This window comes from Necator americanus, chromosome X (genome assembly GCF_031761385.1).
Source record: "Necator americanus strain Aroian chromosome X, whole genome shotgun sequence".
NCBI classification, from domain to species: domain Eukaryota; kingdom Metazoa; phylum Nematoda; class Chromadorea; order Rhabditida; family Ancylostomatidae; genus Necator; species Necator americanus.
In genome coordinates, this window is record NC_087376.1 from 27217342 (window position 1) to 27234578 (window position 17237).

The following is a 17237-nucleotide window of genomic DNA, read 5'->3' on the forward strand; positions in this document are numbered from 1 at the left end:
TATCTGAACACTAGAAATAAGTACGCAATGGTGAAGGTGTTAGTCCTTCAGGATGAAATGCGCAGTGACTGGAAATTGACGTCATCTGAATGGCTAATCACGTGGGCCTGGATGAAGTCATCTCTAAAGCTTCTGGGAAGACTTCTATTCCACTTCATAGTACATACATTCACCAATGGAGTTCATATCGAATTAGGTAAACGGTATCGACCTGTGATCAACCGATTTGATTGGTAACTTAAACTTACTTTGTGATTTGCTCTACCTTTCTCTTACACAAATACTCAACGGAAAAATTATTTGATTAGCAAATCATTATATTTCCAGATTGTCTTTTCAGATTCTTTTATATTTGGCCGAAAATTACATAATTAGTAATTTTGCCGAGATTAAAATGAGGTAATTGAAATGTTGCAAACTTTTTAAAGGAAGTTAAAAGATGATGAGAAGCGTTATATTATTTCCACAGGGTTAGCACGCAATTGACCACTCAGTCAGCATTTGGTGGAAGGCAGATGAACCTCCAACGAGAGTTCTAGCATATTTCCTCATCCAGAAACTACACAGCAAATTTTGTGTTGTGATTCACGACTATGGAATTCATTAAGTTACGGTAAGACCGTGTTTACAAGTAAGTGTAGTATGTGTAGGTTTTCTTCGATTTTTTTTTTTTTGGAAGGAATCATTGAAAACTGGTAAAATGATTTTTTGTACCTTCACGTGTCATGCATTTGAAAGACGTGAACTGCTGGTTAATTTTATTGGAAATTTTTATTTGAGTCGATATGGCTGAGACATTCGAGCGGAGTTACACTATCCTTTAAAACTTCAGTATAGACTGAAGAACAGTCGAATCTTTTTTGGTCATGCGAAGTATGGTACGGTCATGGCTATTAAAAATAGCAAAATTAAAAAAAAACGGTCAAAAATAAACGAAAATTCAAAGAAAATGGAACAAAAACAATTGCGATGAACTTTATTAGACATGACTTGAGATTTGTAACAAATATCATTTAATATTATTTCTACTATCCGTTTAAACTTACAACTGTTTACTTAATCATTGAAATAATTATCTGAAAAAAAACACTTGCTTATCAGTCTAATACGACTTGATTTTCTCATAGAGCAACTTCGCTTATACCTTTTTCTGGATATGATAGAAAGATGTTCTGAAATTTTCTGGTTTTCTTAAATTCCACATTCAAAAGGAACATGTACTTTACATATATAAAAAGTCAAGGATAAACGCTAGCAGACAGACCGATGCATTGCGTTAAAAAATCTATCAAGCATTTAATAGAAAATCTAGAAATCACGGGACCTACTAAACTGACTCGTAGAAGGCAAATTTAATTTAATATTTTAATACATATAATATTTAGAACAAACTTAGTTACTCATGTGGTACTTTCGGGCAGGTCAATTGTTTTTCATAAGAAACAGAATGCATGATCTATCTCACAGCTCATGTCTGTAGTACGGTGTACAGATTGCTGCACTCATTATTTTGTAACTCTACACTGAATCCAATAAAAATAATTAAAGTGTACCTTGAGTGCCCTAATTCTATTACATATGCACTTGCACCTCATTGATTGCTTTCTTTTTATCGAATCCAAAAAATTTATGCACAGACCAAGTGCAATTAGAAGAATTCTCTTGCGTTATATGCAAAACTTCTGGGATTTCTTTTATATTGAATCGATAGAATGCGTTTGAAGATGATTCCCCCCACTCAATTTTTTCTATTGTAGACACGTCTAAGATGTCATCAATTCGATATCAATAGATGAAAAATTGTTGCAGCGACTCAAAACTTAAGTGCAAGTATTTCTACAGATTCATGCTAGAGTTCTCTATAACTGCAAATGCCTAGGTATTCTTGGAAGAGGTTAGTTTATGTGTAAATAGCGTAAATTTACTATTATTCAGTGACACTGATTTTGAATAAAAGAAAATAATAAATGCAATAATATTAAACCATAAGGTAAACTAACAAATTTCCTAAAGATTGAGGATGTTCATAAGAGTGAGCTTACTGAGTGTGAGTGAGGAATACCCCTCATACGATACGACTAATCCGTAGAAATATAATATATCTACGTTTGGTGACAAGGAAGATTAATATCGTAATATTAACTGTGGAAAAAATCGTCTTCCTTATTTCACTAACAAATAAATCGAAATCGTTTATTACTGTGACTTTTGTGTTAGTCATGTACAATGGCTACACTAATATAGTGATCACCAAATGACCGGTGCGAGTGTGAAAATTCTCATGCAAACAATCTATGCGTATCACATATATGTGATAAATAACTTACACCGGTGATAACTAAACTGTCAATGTCACTGCCACTGATTAGGAGATTTGGTGGCAAGCGAAACCGTAACGCAGTTCGAAACATTGAGCTGTTTAGGAATCGTAAGTAAACTAGACTTTAACTACACTGTAGTTAATAATAAGGTTAATAAAAACCATACATCAACGCTTAAAATATTTCAACGTTACTATGTATCGCTCATATATAAACATCTAGTTGTCACCAATCGAACAAATAACTGTACAACAGATTACAACTTAAAATATGATGAAGCTCTCATTCTAAATATACCGTATATGAAAGTATCTCTATGATGCAAAACGCGATGCAAACAAGAAAGTAAAGATGCAGGTGAAACGCAACTCGAAACCCAATTTTGAGAAATTACAATAAAATATGAGTTTTGTAAAGAAGTCTTGTTGAAAGGTATGGAAGTGTGAGGCAGCAATGACTTTAGGCAACACAACATTCTGAGTGCGAAAGAAATTTTTCAACCTCCGTATATTGATCAGGAATAATAGCTAGAGTATTGTTTAAGTGCTGTGATTGAAGAGGTTTTAATTTGGAGGATGGTGATGAGTAAGCGAGTCGCTGGTGACTGTTACGTTACATATCACAGTCGCCTTCCAAATCTCCACGAACTCTCAGTTCACGTACTGTAGCTTGGGCCATCGCTCCAAGTAACACTTCTGGACAGGAAACAAATGTGACGTTGTTGTTATGAAATTGAGCACAAGTTTGTGTCACCTAAAATATGATTTTAAGAACACCTGATAGACGAAACCGTACAGTGATGGTAATCTTGATTTTTAGCGTGATCACTTGTCTGATCCATTTATCTTAGAGAGCATATATTACACGTCTTATAACTTGAAATTCATAGCAATAATAAGTTGTAGTGCTTCTAGAAGATTTTGACTTGTTTATTTAAACCAGCAAATACAAGTTTGTATAAAGTAAACGGTATGAAGTGCTAATGAAATGTAACGTAGCGTAACGTTTCTTGAGACGTACCTTCGCCTGTAACGCTTCATCTTTCGTCACCCATATCGTATAAACGTTCGGAGGGGCAACTGACAAACATTCCTCCAACATTGGAAGGTCAGTTTCCGAGTCACCACACACGAGGACATTACCTTAAAATTTGTGATAAAAAGATGACTGGATCTTAGATATGTCACCTACGAAAAAATATCAACAAAAAAGCTTGAAACTATTCTGCTGCAGTACCTTTAAAGCTTGAAAAAGTGGATTTCTCTCAAATATGCATACGTAGGTGAACGGAAGTGCTGATCACGAAAATCATGACTTCTCCACCTATATTATCGATTTTCTCCAAAAACTAACGACTGATTAAGGGGTTATTCGAGGGATTGATCACGAAAAAACCATTATTTTGTACCAAAGCGGTATTCTGCACTCTGTAGTGTTCCTTGAAAGTCTGCGCTTAGGTCCAACAAAGAAAGTGAACATCTTGAAGAGAAGAATGTTCCTTGACAGGTTTTTTTTTGTTATTTTAGGAGTTCCTTAATGCCACTTCTTCCGGAGTGGTGTAGTTAATCCTACACTGAAAGACTTCTTTCAGAGAGTGTACTTGGTTCATTTAATTTGAACCCACAACATTAAGAAAAACTCGTGAACGGAACTTTGTGGGCAGTAAATCAAGACAGTACGATACCGGTTCAACTTGCACCTCTACAACATGTAACTACAGTCTAGGACGATATATCCATGACCAATCCTGCAAGCAACCCTTTGGTGAAAACATTCTGAGAACAGAGTTAAGATTGAAGCCATGAAAATAGTAAAATAGATGCTATGCAGAAAGGCGATGCGTCTCGTGATCACCACTTTTAACTATCTTCGAATAAGAATTTCAGAAAAATCCTGTTTTTAATTCTGGGACCTCTACTGAAGCCGCTCAAATACAACGGTGCGAAAGAAATCAAAGAAATGTTTACCATCCTGCAACTGCATCCCCATCTTTCGCTCGATAAGGCGAACACCGTGACCTTTATTGAAAATTCGACCGGAGAGTTTCGCCTAAATTATGAGCAATATCTCCGAGATATCCAGAGAAGCTGAGCCTTAAATCACCTTCGTGAAGATTTTGATGTCGTATTCGTTCTCCCTAATCGTTAGAATAGCTCCACTAGGGTCTACTTCATTAACAATCTTGGTTACTTCATCGAGCCTATAAATATTTTTTAAACGAAGTATCCATTTAAAAAACATATACTCGCTATCTCCACTTCATACTTACAACAATGAACTCTTCCTGTGAGGGATAGAATTGTTCACATCCTGTTTGGCAATGGTAATATGCCCGTAGTGCTTTTGTAGGCCACTACCAATCCACGTGAAATTACGGAATTCGGGATTCTCCAACAAGTCCTCGACCTAGACGGAAATGTTAAATTGTGAAACAAAAACTACGAATAGGGTTCCTCATGAGGAAAAAAGAGTTAGTTGCCAGTACATAAACAAACAATAGTTTCTTCCAAGTTGTACTGCTTTTATTTGTGGCTGTTACCTACAGGAATTCTAGACGGTTTATGGTTCTTCCATAAGAATTAGAATATTTTTAGTGGTTTGCACCGAAAGAAAAAAAAAACACTATGAACGAGTTCGAAAAAAAACACACAGAACAGGCTTGCTGCGCTTTCCACAGTTTGTTTCATCTCTGTACAGACAAAATATTAGAAGACTATATAATTGTGGAAAATTGAATAAATGAAGTTGGAACTAAGAAATAGCCTATGTGAGAATGAGAAAGGACATATATTTCTGCGTAGCAGAAAAAAAAAAACGGATTAATAGGAGTGGGAACCATATTAGCGTCATTTTCGTTACATAACATACTCACCTTATCAAAAGCCTTATTTAGAAGCATAAGATCAGCATCGCTAACGCTATCATCCTTAAACTGCATAGCAGGATTAAAATACCATTCTCGACCAGCAGATGCACCGTAGGCGTAGTATCCTGAGAACTCGGAATAGTACCGTAACATGGTTATGTCTGCAGAAGCTAAAAGTTTTTCTTTCACAACGAACCTTCTGGCATTGTGCTCATATTTAGGATTCCAATGTGAACAAGTGGGGCAGTGGTGACAATAGCACAAAACTGAGCACATCGTCGAGCGAATTGAGCCTAGAATTTTGCATTCTTCTAAGTAACAATCTGCAGAAGTTATCTGGAATGCCACTTAATCACTTAAAATACATATATTTCCATTTTCAGGACCTTTTTTTTTCTTTTATCATCAACACATCACGGTATTTTTTTTCTAAGCAGAAGGATGTCCTAAAAGGACAATAGGTGCAAAATTGTTGAGAAACCCTTATTATTCATTATCTGTTTAGATAGAAGAAACTCATATGAAAAGAGTAGAAATGCGGAGGCATGTGCACCTTTTTTTTTACTCTTCTGATACACTAGAAACTGAACTCTTTCTAACAGAGTAAGCAGCATGTTTTATAGAAACCACAAATGAAATGAGATAATTACACCCACAACACTAAGACACTTAAGTATCTTTCAGAATTAGGATAAGCAGAAACAGTAGATTATGTTCAGCGCACTTCCGCACCCGTTTTGCCACCACAGATAATGTCCCTAACTGGAATGAATGTCGCTATTTGATATTCACAAACTTCAATTTAAATAAAACATTTATATGTAAAAGCTAAATTTGACTTTGTAAACTAACTAGCGGCGAGGTTTCTAACAAAATCAATTTATATGGCTCGAATTAATTTACTGACTTCAACCACCATACACCACACAAGGAAAAGGACGGAAAGAGGAGGAAAAAAAATCCAAATGAAAGCTGGGAAGTACCTGGATGACGGCAGAATATGCCGGCTGTACGCTGGTTGGATACGAACACGAATAGCTCTTTAGGGTACCATCCCTAAAAAAGGCTTTCATTGCTCAACACTCAAGCGTGAATAACCAAGATTTCGAGGAACGCCATATTTACCACCACTAGTGTTCAGATGGAATGAAAAAAATGTAGAAGCTTCTGACAAAATTATCACGACGAAAAAAAATTCAGAATGTCGGTTTTTGACTGCATCCGCCAGACGCTGGTCAGTCAAAAGATCATAATGAATGCATATAGAAATAACTCAATTGCATATAATGGATTTGATTTCAGTAGTACGTGAAATTCATTAGGAAAGACTGATAAAGAGACTATGATGGTTATTTTTTAATATCTAGAACTATGAGAATTTTGGTTACATTCTCCTCTATTAACGGAAATGTGAAATTTCAATGCCAAGTCAGATAAATACTTAGTACTGCCAGCGGGAGAGTTCATTGAAGCAAAAAAAGCAATAAATTACCTGTCTGTAAAAACATAGTGGAAATGATCGCCTTGAGACAAAAGAGATGCAGCTTTCTCCACTTCTGCAGCAAAGGCTGTAGGACCAGATGGATGGAATGAACCAAGAGTCTGAAATAATCAATTTCTCCTCCGTGTCAATTACATATATTGAAACGAGCATTAGCAATATTCTCTATTTGAATAACACGAATATTTTATGGGTATATTAAAAGAACACAAGTATCCTTGTGCGATAAATCGGATATAGTGATTCACGAACAAATACTAGCCCACTCACATCAATGAACTGTTCAACGTTGTTAATTTCGTCTGACTGGATGAAGGAAAGAAACGCAAGATCTTTCTGGAGTTCAGTCAGTTCATCGGTAATGTCAAAAGTTGCATGAGTATTAGCGCCATCTGCATCTTCTGCATGAGAGGTCGTTTCCAATACTAGACGATTTGTATCAGAAACGCAACTATTTTCCAGAGAATTCTGAAAAAAATCAGCTTTTGGGAGAAGGTACATGATGAAACGTTGCTTGCAGGATAGAGGTTTTAATGTCAAGATAAAACATTGAAATATTAAACAGATAGGCAAATAACAGGTGAAACAGCAATCAACAGAACAAAAATTCATTCTCGACAGATAAGAAAGAAACCGAAACCGCACCTTGGCGTTCTCCAGTGAAAGAGCAAAGTGAGGTCGAATAGGCATACCCTTCAGTACTACTTCCACAATCTGCCGTCGAATTTGTGCTGTTTGAGCCATTAGCATATAGAAATCTGCGAGCTGCTTTATCTAAAACGAAGTCTTTTTTGAAAACAGACGGGCAAACGTGAAGGTTTGGGGAGAACAGTGGTCTAGTGGTATTCTTATATTGTTCTTGGGATTAACCTTGGAGAAGAAAATACTCGAGCAGTTCTCGCAATAAAACAGTATTCTTTTTACATCATCAAAAAATAGGATACCAACGCAAAGAAATTGTTCTATGTCATTATGGAGCAGGAGAACATGAGCATACCACACCTCGCATGGTCGGATTACTTCATGAGTCCAGCCAGGATCAAGAAATGCTGAACTCCATTCATCGATGTCGTGACTTTTGAGAAACTGGTTTAAACGACCTCCGTGTTCCTGCCTCAGAGCCCTCTCCTCAGTAGCTGCTCGATAAAATACCTCCGCAAAATTCTAAACGGGACAAATAAGAGTATGAAGGGATGAAACTTCTGCATATGACGGCACTCACCTCTGTGTCAGAAATATCATCGACTCGATGGTAATACTTCTTGTCTTCCGAATAGAATCCTGCATTTCCAAGTTGGACCTGAACATGCAAAGAAAATTACAAAATACAGAATAGAGTACGACCACAGATGCGATAGGGAGGAGTCGCACCCTCCTCAGGTGAAGGGGGTCTAGCTCGTGGGGTGCAGTTCAAGTGATGAGGATCCCAAGCCGTTCAAAAGTTAAGGGGGTAGGAGCAACAGATCCCATTAGAGCATCTAAGAGTACAACAAAATCTTCTTTCACAACTTCTAAGACTTTTCAATGTGATGGCCAGTCCCTTGTATTTCGGACTTTCTCTTCTTTTTTACTTTTTTTCTTGCTGCTGACCACAGTCAAAAAGCTTTATGACTATAAATGGAAATGGCTATATCAACAAGAACATTGAGACTTATAGTATTGGATCAAAGACTAACTATTTATGTTTTGATTAAAAAAGATATGGCAGAAACCTCCACGAGTCTTAAAAGCTTTATACCTCCGTTCCCGCTCCAGAGGAAAGCACGAGAGAAGCTCCTGGATTGCATACCATCATTTCTTTGGCTACCAAATTCATGCCATCCTTAAAATCAATATTTTCTTCTTTTAATATTTCACAGAGACCTCATGAAATGAAATGACAGATATTCAGTCAAGTTAACAGTTAGTTTTGTATGAACAATAGTATATTAGACAGATCTTGAGTGAATCAAACCATTACAAAATGCTAACCTTAGATGGAGTAACGACACCGATATCCATAGCCAAGTAATGAGCAACAAGTCGAGTTCGCGGCAAACCATCGGTCTCAAAACGCAACGGTTTCCATTCAGGGTGAGCGTCAGATTTAATGGTATCGTTGATTTCATGTGCCACAGCTAAGCAACTGTCCTAAACGATTAGTGACGGTACTACAAAGGATTGTGAAGATTAAGAATTTGTTATCTGTAAGATATTTAGAAAGATGTCGCTCACGGCAAACCGAATATCAAGAACAGATAATACAGGTGATGTGATTTCTGGAGAGAGGAACGAAAAACCATTCAGAGTAGAGGATACTTCTAGGAACTTATCGATGCTATGATCCTCGATAAAACTATCTGCCCGACGGGAGTAAAGGGGCCCATACCACCGATAAGCTAAGCTCCTAGAAGCATCCTGTCACTTTTTTAAAACTAAATTTGGTTACTTTCTCGTGTAATTGTGCTTAATTAAGATTACTTCATTGTCAATGTCATAAGAAAAATCGTTTTCTTCAGCACATTGTTTGTTTTGACCTTTTCTCCATAATTTTCATGTGCAGGAATTGGATTTGGACACACTTTTCAGGTAAAAATGCTTGAGTAGGATTACTGCTACTATTAAGACTACTAGTGTGTTTAACCGTCTACAGTTGTTTCTACACGACATAGTTGCGACGTACCTGGTACTTTTTATACGACTCCACAGCACGCCTATTTGTCACAGCAACTTGATACAACACGTCTAATCCTTTTCTTTCAGGGTGTTTCTCGAAATATCTCAAACAAAAAGTTAAGAAAAATAATGTAAAACACGCACACCGTAGAATGAAAACGCTTGCCGTTTCCATGCTTTCAGTTTCTCCATAATTCCTTTGGTGTAGTCAAATCTCTCGACAGAAAAAAAGAAGCAGCCACCTTCACCACTGTGTGCAAGAACCTGAACATATGTGACACTTATAACCAGAAAACAAGCGGCTCCACTGCATTTTAAAGAAAAAACTTGAGGATTTATTGAAACTGTAGATGAGAAAGGCCGCTCTGCCCGAATTCACGAAATTTTCAAAATTTTTGGAGGTTCCACTGCAAAACAACCATAAAATAACAAAAATGATGAGGCGAAAACGAAGATGTTACAATCACTTTACATCTGTCAAGAAAAGAACGAGTCGGACCAATGTCTCACCTCTTGCCTAATTTCCTGCGCGTCTATTGCACATTGTGGTTCGTTGGCAATCGACAAGAAATCTTCGTTTTTAATGGATACAGGAAACACTCCCAGAGAACAAGTCCAACCCTACGAATAAATAATGATAGTAATAACCAATATGAAAGTAGAAGGAGATATTAATAAATTTAAATACCTCATATGTGATGGTGAAAATATCAATTCTAGTGTCATAGTGAACTCTGGCTCGTGGAATATGTTCCCTTACCATCTGAACGTATCGCTCGCGATCACGATGAGTTTGGAAACCAACCTTAGAAAACACCGTAGTCAGAAAAAGAAACTAAACAGTTGCTGAGAGTTGAACTCTGCCCTTGTAAGTTACGTCACAGTTAAATCAGGTTAACTATCCAAGTAGAAAGCGGGTACAAAAGATTAAGTATCTCAAACCTTGGTAAAACGAAGAATACCGCGAAGGATCGGATCTGCAACAAGCTTGTACTTCGTCATGAAGTTCGGCGGTGGTTGAAAAGGAATATGGAGAAAGAACCCAACCTAAATGAGACATAGCATAGAAATATCAGAAAAGATGTGAAGAAAATCTTCTCTACCTCTAGATTACTATCCAAACTGCGCATTATTTGCCCTGTAAGCATGAGGTGGTAATCATGAATCCAGATGAAATCCTGTGGACGACTGTTTCGTGCCGCATTTATACCAAATTGATAATTTACTCGCACGTAGGCGCACCAGTGTTCTCGAAGAATCTGAAACAATACATGACTGTGGCATAACATAGTCAAGAAAATAAGTGTTGTTTTGAAACATCACTACTAACAGCAGGATCGTCGTACTCCTTCACAATATACTCAGCAAGGTTATGCAAAGCTGGCCATAGCAGGCCGTTGCTGATCCCACCATAATAAGCGTTATAATCCTCCTAAACAAATACACTTGCTAAGAATGAGAGACATATTTTTAAAAAATCAGAACGACTCAGATACCTGGCTCACAAACACAGGATTGAGCTGGTAGTTTGTTCTGTTGTAGTCGTGCAGCACGGACAACAAGGACATATCCCGCCTGAACAAAACAATACGATAGTTGGTCCTGATAGCAACAACACAGCAAATACAGTATCATAATAAACGCAGAGAACTAAAACTAACTCGACAAGCTGTTCCTTATCGGTAAGCACTTGCTTCTTATCATTTTCTTCTAATACATGAAAAATTTCACCAGCTCTTGCCTGTTTGATGAGAGGTAGTCCAAGGGAGTTGGTTGAGGGTGGATGTACATCCTGGAACAGCAGAACGTTTAGCAATCAGACCGAATTTCTAGTGAATTGACACACGTCCCACTGATTTATCATGGTATATCTTATTTTACAGCAGTTCATACCACTATGAAAGTTCCGTATGCGGCCTCCTGTTCAGAAATTTCTTATTCATCAGAGAAATACCGGATGAAAATGTATGGGTGCCCTGAACCAAAACTCTTTCAATGAAAAAGATATCCACCATCTCGTCTCGTTCCTCCTTGATGTTTATACCCAAGTTTGAAAGCCAAATGTTCTCCTTGTCCACTGACATCACTGGATCAACACATGATACAAGGCCACCAGATCCTTAAAAAAAAGCTGTGTACACAACAAGAAATACAAGCACATACGCACTTCTGCTTACAAACGCGATACATTTCAAATAGCCGCTGGTAACTCGTAACATTGGTAATAATTATTAATTATTGGTAATTATTATTAATTACTATTATTATTTCGTATTATTCGTGATTTCACGAGGCACAATTTTATTTGCAAATTTTGCAAAAATTCCACCCTTAAGTAGGATATTAACTCAGTACACATGTTTTTTTTCCTAGTTGCGGTGCTCTTTGTTCGCATAATAAAAGTTATTCATAAGTTGAAAGTTGGAGTGTAAACACTATCAGAACTATGGGAATATAATTGTGCAAGCAATGTTTTTAGTAAGAGAAAAAATAATATATATTAAATATGTATATACATATGCATAAAGTTAAATTTAAAGTTTCTGGCGTTAATCAATCCGCTTGGGATGCGCCCCCAAGTTCATTTCAATTCAGAATCGTTTGAGGTTTACGAACGTGTAACTGGCCCATACAATAACTTGCGGTGGCTAGCCGATGTGTCAAGTCAGTATTTTTGTCCTCCCAGACAAGTCTGGTACCAATTTATCGGCCCCGGAGGGATGAAAGGATTGATGAGCACTAGGGCGGATTCGAACCTCCAATCGATCGTGCAGGAAGCGGAACCTCTAACCGCTACACCCGCCCCTGCATACGCATATATATGTATATGTGTAACCAATAAATAACTTAAAAATATGGAAAGAATATATAGCTATGCCAAAGGAAATAAATAGAAGACTTCTACCTTGTTTGATTTCCCAACATCCACTGCCTTTTCGCTGAATTGATACTGGCGGTGCATTCGAGACATTTATCACTCTTTGCTATAAAAAAAACGCTCTGGTCCACAAAAATATGCTTCCTACGTCATTCCAACCTTATGATGTGAGGTATTTGTGAGTCCTCCTACACCTGTTCCTGTCGACAAACCCTCGCTTGCTCCATCTGACTGATCATCTACGGTATCGTTGTCAAGAGACAGTAGATCCTCCGCCGAGCCATGTCTTGATGACATCCTAGAGTTCGCACGGGAACGAACCATCTGAATGTTGCAGCTTATTGAAGACAGATGAGGAAACAATGATACTCATTACACCTGAATATGGCGGTACTTTTCGCCGAATCGCTTTGCGTGGACACCGAGCATACTTTGACGTACCCCAGGCACAGCTGCGTACAGTTCACTAAAACACAAACAGCGCACTAGATTTCATAGGATGACTCCAAAATTTTTTCTCAGATCCATTCTCCTGGATTTAGTGAGGTCTGCAGTGTTTTCTAATCTTGAACAATATCTTTAAAAACTGTACCATGCGTAAAAAACATTGATAAAAGATTGAGAAACAGCACGAGACTCGTAAATTCACTATGGCAACCGTACTGTTTTCTAAAACCTTACCATTTAAGTATGAAGTCAATAACGATAACCAAAGTCAACATAAAATTTATAATGAACCAACCGTAAGCGATTCTTGCTGTTGTTAACATCATAAAGAGCAAGTGAGAACAGGAGCGAATCCCGGAACTGTGTGCCAAAGGACAGGTCTGAATCGTAGACTAAAGGAACGGCAATTTTCCAAAACGCAACCTGAAACAAGCTCAACTTTGTAGATTCGTTGATGTTCAGTGCATGGGATGAACCATGGAAAACAACGCATGAGGCTTACCGAATTAAATCCAAGCTGGCTGACCAAATTGCCAAAAACTGCATCAAAATTCGTCGGACGTTGCAGACACAGTTCCAGTACTAGTAACATCCCCAGAAAACAAAATAGTCAACGACAAAAGCCGATAATTAGAAGCAAATAATTAGGGAACTATTCCCCACCTTTAAAGCTATCTCAGAGTTTTGCTGTCGGAGTCTCCATTCTGCACAACATGCATTTGTCGCAAATGTCAGGAACTCCTCGTCACTCAATGTTGGTACGCTCACGTTAAGGCGTGATAGGATTCTTTTACATGACTGTAAATAGCAATAGCACAAAAGCATAGTTTTCTAACTCTAACTGATGAAAAAGAATACTAATACAAGCCCTAATGATCTGTTGCTTAACCGCCAATCATTACTCAGTACATAAAAAACAACCATATTACTTGAAATAAAAGAAACAAGGACAAGGAAAGAAAAGGAACAAGCCGAAAACAAATAGTTAAAGGTGGCCATATTTCCATTCTAGTTCTACATACGTCAACGATGCGACAATAACCACGGAATAATTCTTTCTTTCTACAAGAAAAATCCATACCAGTTGGGTTTGTTCATTACGGTGGGACATCAAGAACTAAAAATCGGCTTCATGATTCAAAAAGTTCAAAAGTTCAACGAAATTTGACGCATTGAAAGAATGATCTTGGTAGGCCCAGAAAGTACAAAAAATCACAAATATATGGAAGCAAAAAATTCCAATTGTGTCGTATGAAACTGCATCTCTGTTGAGCTGTGATAGCGAAAATTCATATGAAAAACGACCTTAAAACCAGGCAAAACGCATGGATATAAATTGAATAACTCGGCACCCTGCTCAGTTACATTAACAACTCTTAGGACATTAATGAAACGAAGTCTTCAAACATTTTCTATTACACAGAAACAACTGATACTACCCTATTTGCTTTCTCCCAGAGACAATAATAAAGTATAGATTTGTAAAGATCCAATCAGAGCTTAAAGCTTTTTCAGCCCGAGAAATAATTGGGTTCCGTCTCAATTATGAACCACTCCAAATGATATCACAACCGAACCGGCACTTATACAAACCAAACCGTTTATTTACTTTAACACATGATTTTAATGGGGGTCTAGAATTTAGAAGATCTAGTTTCTTCAGCACGGGGAACAAACAAGAACAAAGTTCTCTTCCAAAAGAGCAGTTAATCAGTCTATAGAGTTTTGTCATTCCTGAGATCTGAGATTTGTGCTTGCAGTGACCAGACTCTAATTTGCAGTTAACATGCATGAGTCATAGTACTTCACTAAAAAAATATGTGTACGTAGGTTAAAATGGTTACACATTAAAACGCGCTTATAAAGAGGATCACTGTCCAAATCAAGTGTTAAAGAAAAAAAAAACTATGAAATGATATAGGATGAGAAATGAATACAGAACAAATCGAACCTCTTTGACTCGTTCGACTGCATCCGGATCTCCAACACGTAGTGCTCGTTGGAAAGGGCGTTCAGGTAAAGGAGAATTTGACCGAGCATCCGTCTCCACATCCATCTGTTCTACAAGGACTTTCCGTCAGTGTTAAGAGACTTTTCAGAAAAATGTAACACTCGTGAGCACACGAAGACAAATATGAGATAAGAGTAAAAACCAAGTCAGTTAGGCGTGTTTATTTAAAACCATTACGTGCTCATTAACTCTTATCGTAGTCATGATAGCAAGTAAAAGTGTGAATTCTGAAGTCACTGTTTCTGGTCCGAACAATGATGATAAGTTGCTGAAATTGAAAGAAGAATCATAATTTCAGTGATACATAAAACATTATAAACGGTTTAAGTATAAACACAGAAATAAACTTCAAAGATTGTTTGTCAAGGAGTCAATTCCAAGAAAATTTTTTTATAATTCATCATTTGAGTACCAATTCATGTGAAAATACCAAAATTTCCACAAAAAGTAAGCGCTAAACGTCAATTAATTTCGAAATTGTGTCTCGTTTGGACGTCGATCACTTGTCATAAGGATCAGGTTGTCACTGTTACAACGTCTTCCAACAACTCAACCCGTATGTTTCACAAAAATAAGAAAAAACTTTGTGAGATAGAATACCATAGGTGAACAAGGATATAAAAACAAAAGAAGTGCAGCATTTTCTGCAAATGTTAGAACAATAAAAAGATGGCCGTGGCAAACAGCACAGAGACGGACGTTAAATAGGCTGCAGTTACTGTAGATAAGAAAAACTCAAACAGAGTTAACTCTTTAGAGAGAATGAATGAATCGTCGTTGCCAGCAGGTTTTGCTAAACACTTTGCAGTGAGCCGAATTCGAAATGTCAGGTAAGAACTCACAAAAGAACGATTACGACCCCGATGATAAAATCTACGATGAGTGAATGTACATACATAAACTGCGAACACGCCGCAAAATCAGATAAAATTGGAATGTAAGCGAGGTGAATCTCGCCTTCATAAATCTATGACTTGATATTGGCAAATATGATAGGGTGAAAAGATTGCTTAAAACTTTGAAATACTAAAACACCAACAACTGGAAGTAATGGAGTTACAAGCATCTGATAAGGAGAAAATATGAATGCTATATACCATGGAAAAGCTGTCGTATCACCGATCAACGTGAACAAAACACTTATCTTTAAAGACGTAACAAATTGCGCCTTTGATAAGGAGATGAATTTTACAACGACATATGATAAGGAATATTCGAGAACAATGATAGGTGCACTTTCTACTTCCGAAAAAAAACGTCAGAAAAATACATAAAGAGATGAATCAGTAGAAAGAAATTAAAATTCTTACTCACCAATAGATTTGTTCATAACAAAGAAAACATAGAGTCAATTCGAGCTTAACAATGGTCCGTCGGATTTATTGGACGCGTTGCGGTCGGCGCTGCGGCGCTTCACTGATTCTGACCAACTACTCATCCATCCACATAGTTGACATCTGAACAAAGCGGGGATGCTTTTCACGTGAAAAGCTGTCGTTTTATTCACGTGACATGTCGGTCCACGTGAAACATGACGGATGACCCAGATCATGGGGATCATCCATGAGAGCGATGCCGCTTCTTTCAGATCATAGCGAAGACGGCTCCGAGGAAATGCAAGACCTTGTTCTAAATTGTTTCTCAAAAAGTTAGATTTATAAGGCTTCGTATCCACTTCATTTCGATAGAATTTCGTAGTCTTTGGATGAATATTTGCTTCCGGCCTGAGTCTCCCGAGTAGGGATTGACTCTACAATGCAGTAACTAAATTCTTCATATTACTTAATAGTTACACTACTTAGAAGACGGGAAAAACGAATTAAGAAAAGTTCTGAAGCATGTTGAGAAATATCTGGAAATATCGATCGACGCATTATGGCAGGTCATGTCATAATGCGTCTGGGCTTTGTTGATCTGCGCTCATCCAGATGAGATTCGTGATTCGTTTACTTACTTATTTATTGATATGGTTGTGATTAGTTTCCTCACTTATTTACTGTTGTCCATTTTTTCAGGAAAAGGTTAGTATAGGTTTTAGGTTTTCTACACTTTCCCATTGTTTCATATCATATTTATAAAAATATTTATGCGGAGTTACTTTACTGGTCATGTATTCTGAGTAATGAAATGTTTCTTCCACTTATGTAAAAGTTCAGTCTGAGCAATTATCTTCCATTTTCTTTTCCAGCATTTTCAATTATTTCAACTGTTTTTATATTCGCGTGCATTATGAATAGTTCCATTAACTGCATGAATTACTGAATTATATGTAACAGCAGAAATTCTTCCCAAGAAATTCATTCGAAATGCAGATTTCATTCCAGTCGATGACGGTTCCTGCAGCGATTATGCAATATCAAAATAGGATCCAGCGCATGATACTGTATGTTACATTTTTGACGTCAGTGTAACGCTGAAATTTTTCTAGCAAAATTCATTGAAGTTAGCAAATAATTGCGAACATCTGTAAAAAATGAGAAACTTTTTTTAAAAATTTTCTTCAAAAGGGAACTATTTTTGTGAGAAAATATTCTGCTCACATTTTTGAATGCATCAGT

At 37.2% G+C, this 17237-nt stretch overlaps 1 protein-coding gene across 3 annotated transcripts; it reads right to left on the reverse strand.

Annotated features, from left to right (window-relative positions):
• Nucleotides 1-2933: 2933 nt before the first annotated feature.
• On the reverse strand, nt 2934-16009 carry RB195_025673 (uncharacterized protein; the record flags this gene model as incomplete). 3 transcript variants are annotated; one of them, XM_064213916.1, is made up of 33 exons in its annotated part: nt 2934-3074; nt 3342-3463; nt 4289-4370; nt 4425-4521; nt 4591-4727; nt 5194-5312; nt 5384-5480; nt 6171-6243; nt 6680-6789; nt 6959-7156; nt 7334-7462; nt 7691-7852; nt 7911-7988; nt 8427-8510; nt 8660-8818; nt 9351-9447; nt 9510-9607; nt 9854-9964; nt 10032-10148; nt 10286-10390; nt 10447-10602; nt 10674-10775; nt 10840-10918; nt 11005-11135; nt 11356-11462; nt 12249-12327; nt 12381-12545; nt 12600-12687; nt 12964-13091; nt 13171-13185; nt 13332-13466; nt 14620-14729; nt 15994-16009. In XM_064213916.1, 33 exons carry the CDS (start codon nt 16007-16009, stop codon nt 2934-2936), a joined length of 3627 nt encoding a protein of 1208 aa, XP_064069795.1. The 3 variants fall into 3 exon arrangements, with proteins under 3 accessions (XP_064069795.1, XP_064069796.1, XP_064069797.1); XM_064213914.1 differs by lacking the exons at nt 13332-13466; nt 14620-14729; nt 15994-16009 and having other exon boundaries at nt 13171-13260; XM_064213915.1 differs by lacking the exons at nt 2934-3074; nt 3342-3463; nt 4289-4370; ... (26 more) ...; nt 13171-13185; nt 15994-16009 and having other exon boundaries at nt 13299-13466; nt 14620-14724.
• Between the last annotated feature and the right edge of the window lie 1228 nt (nt 16010-17237).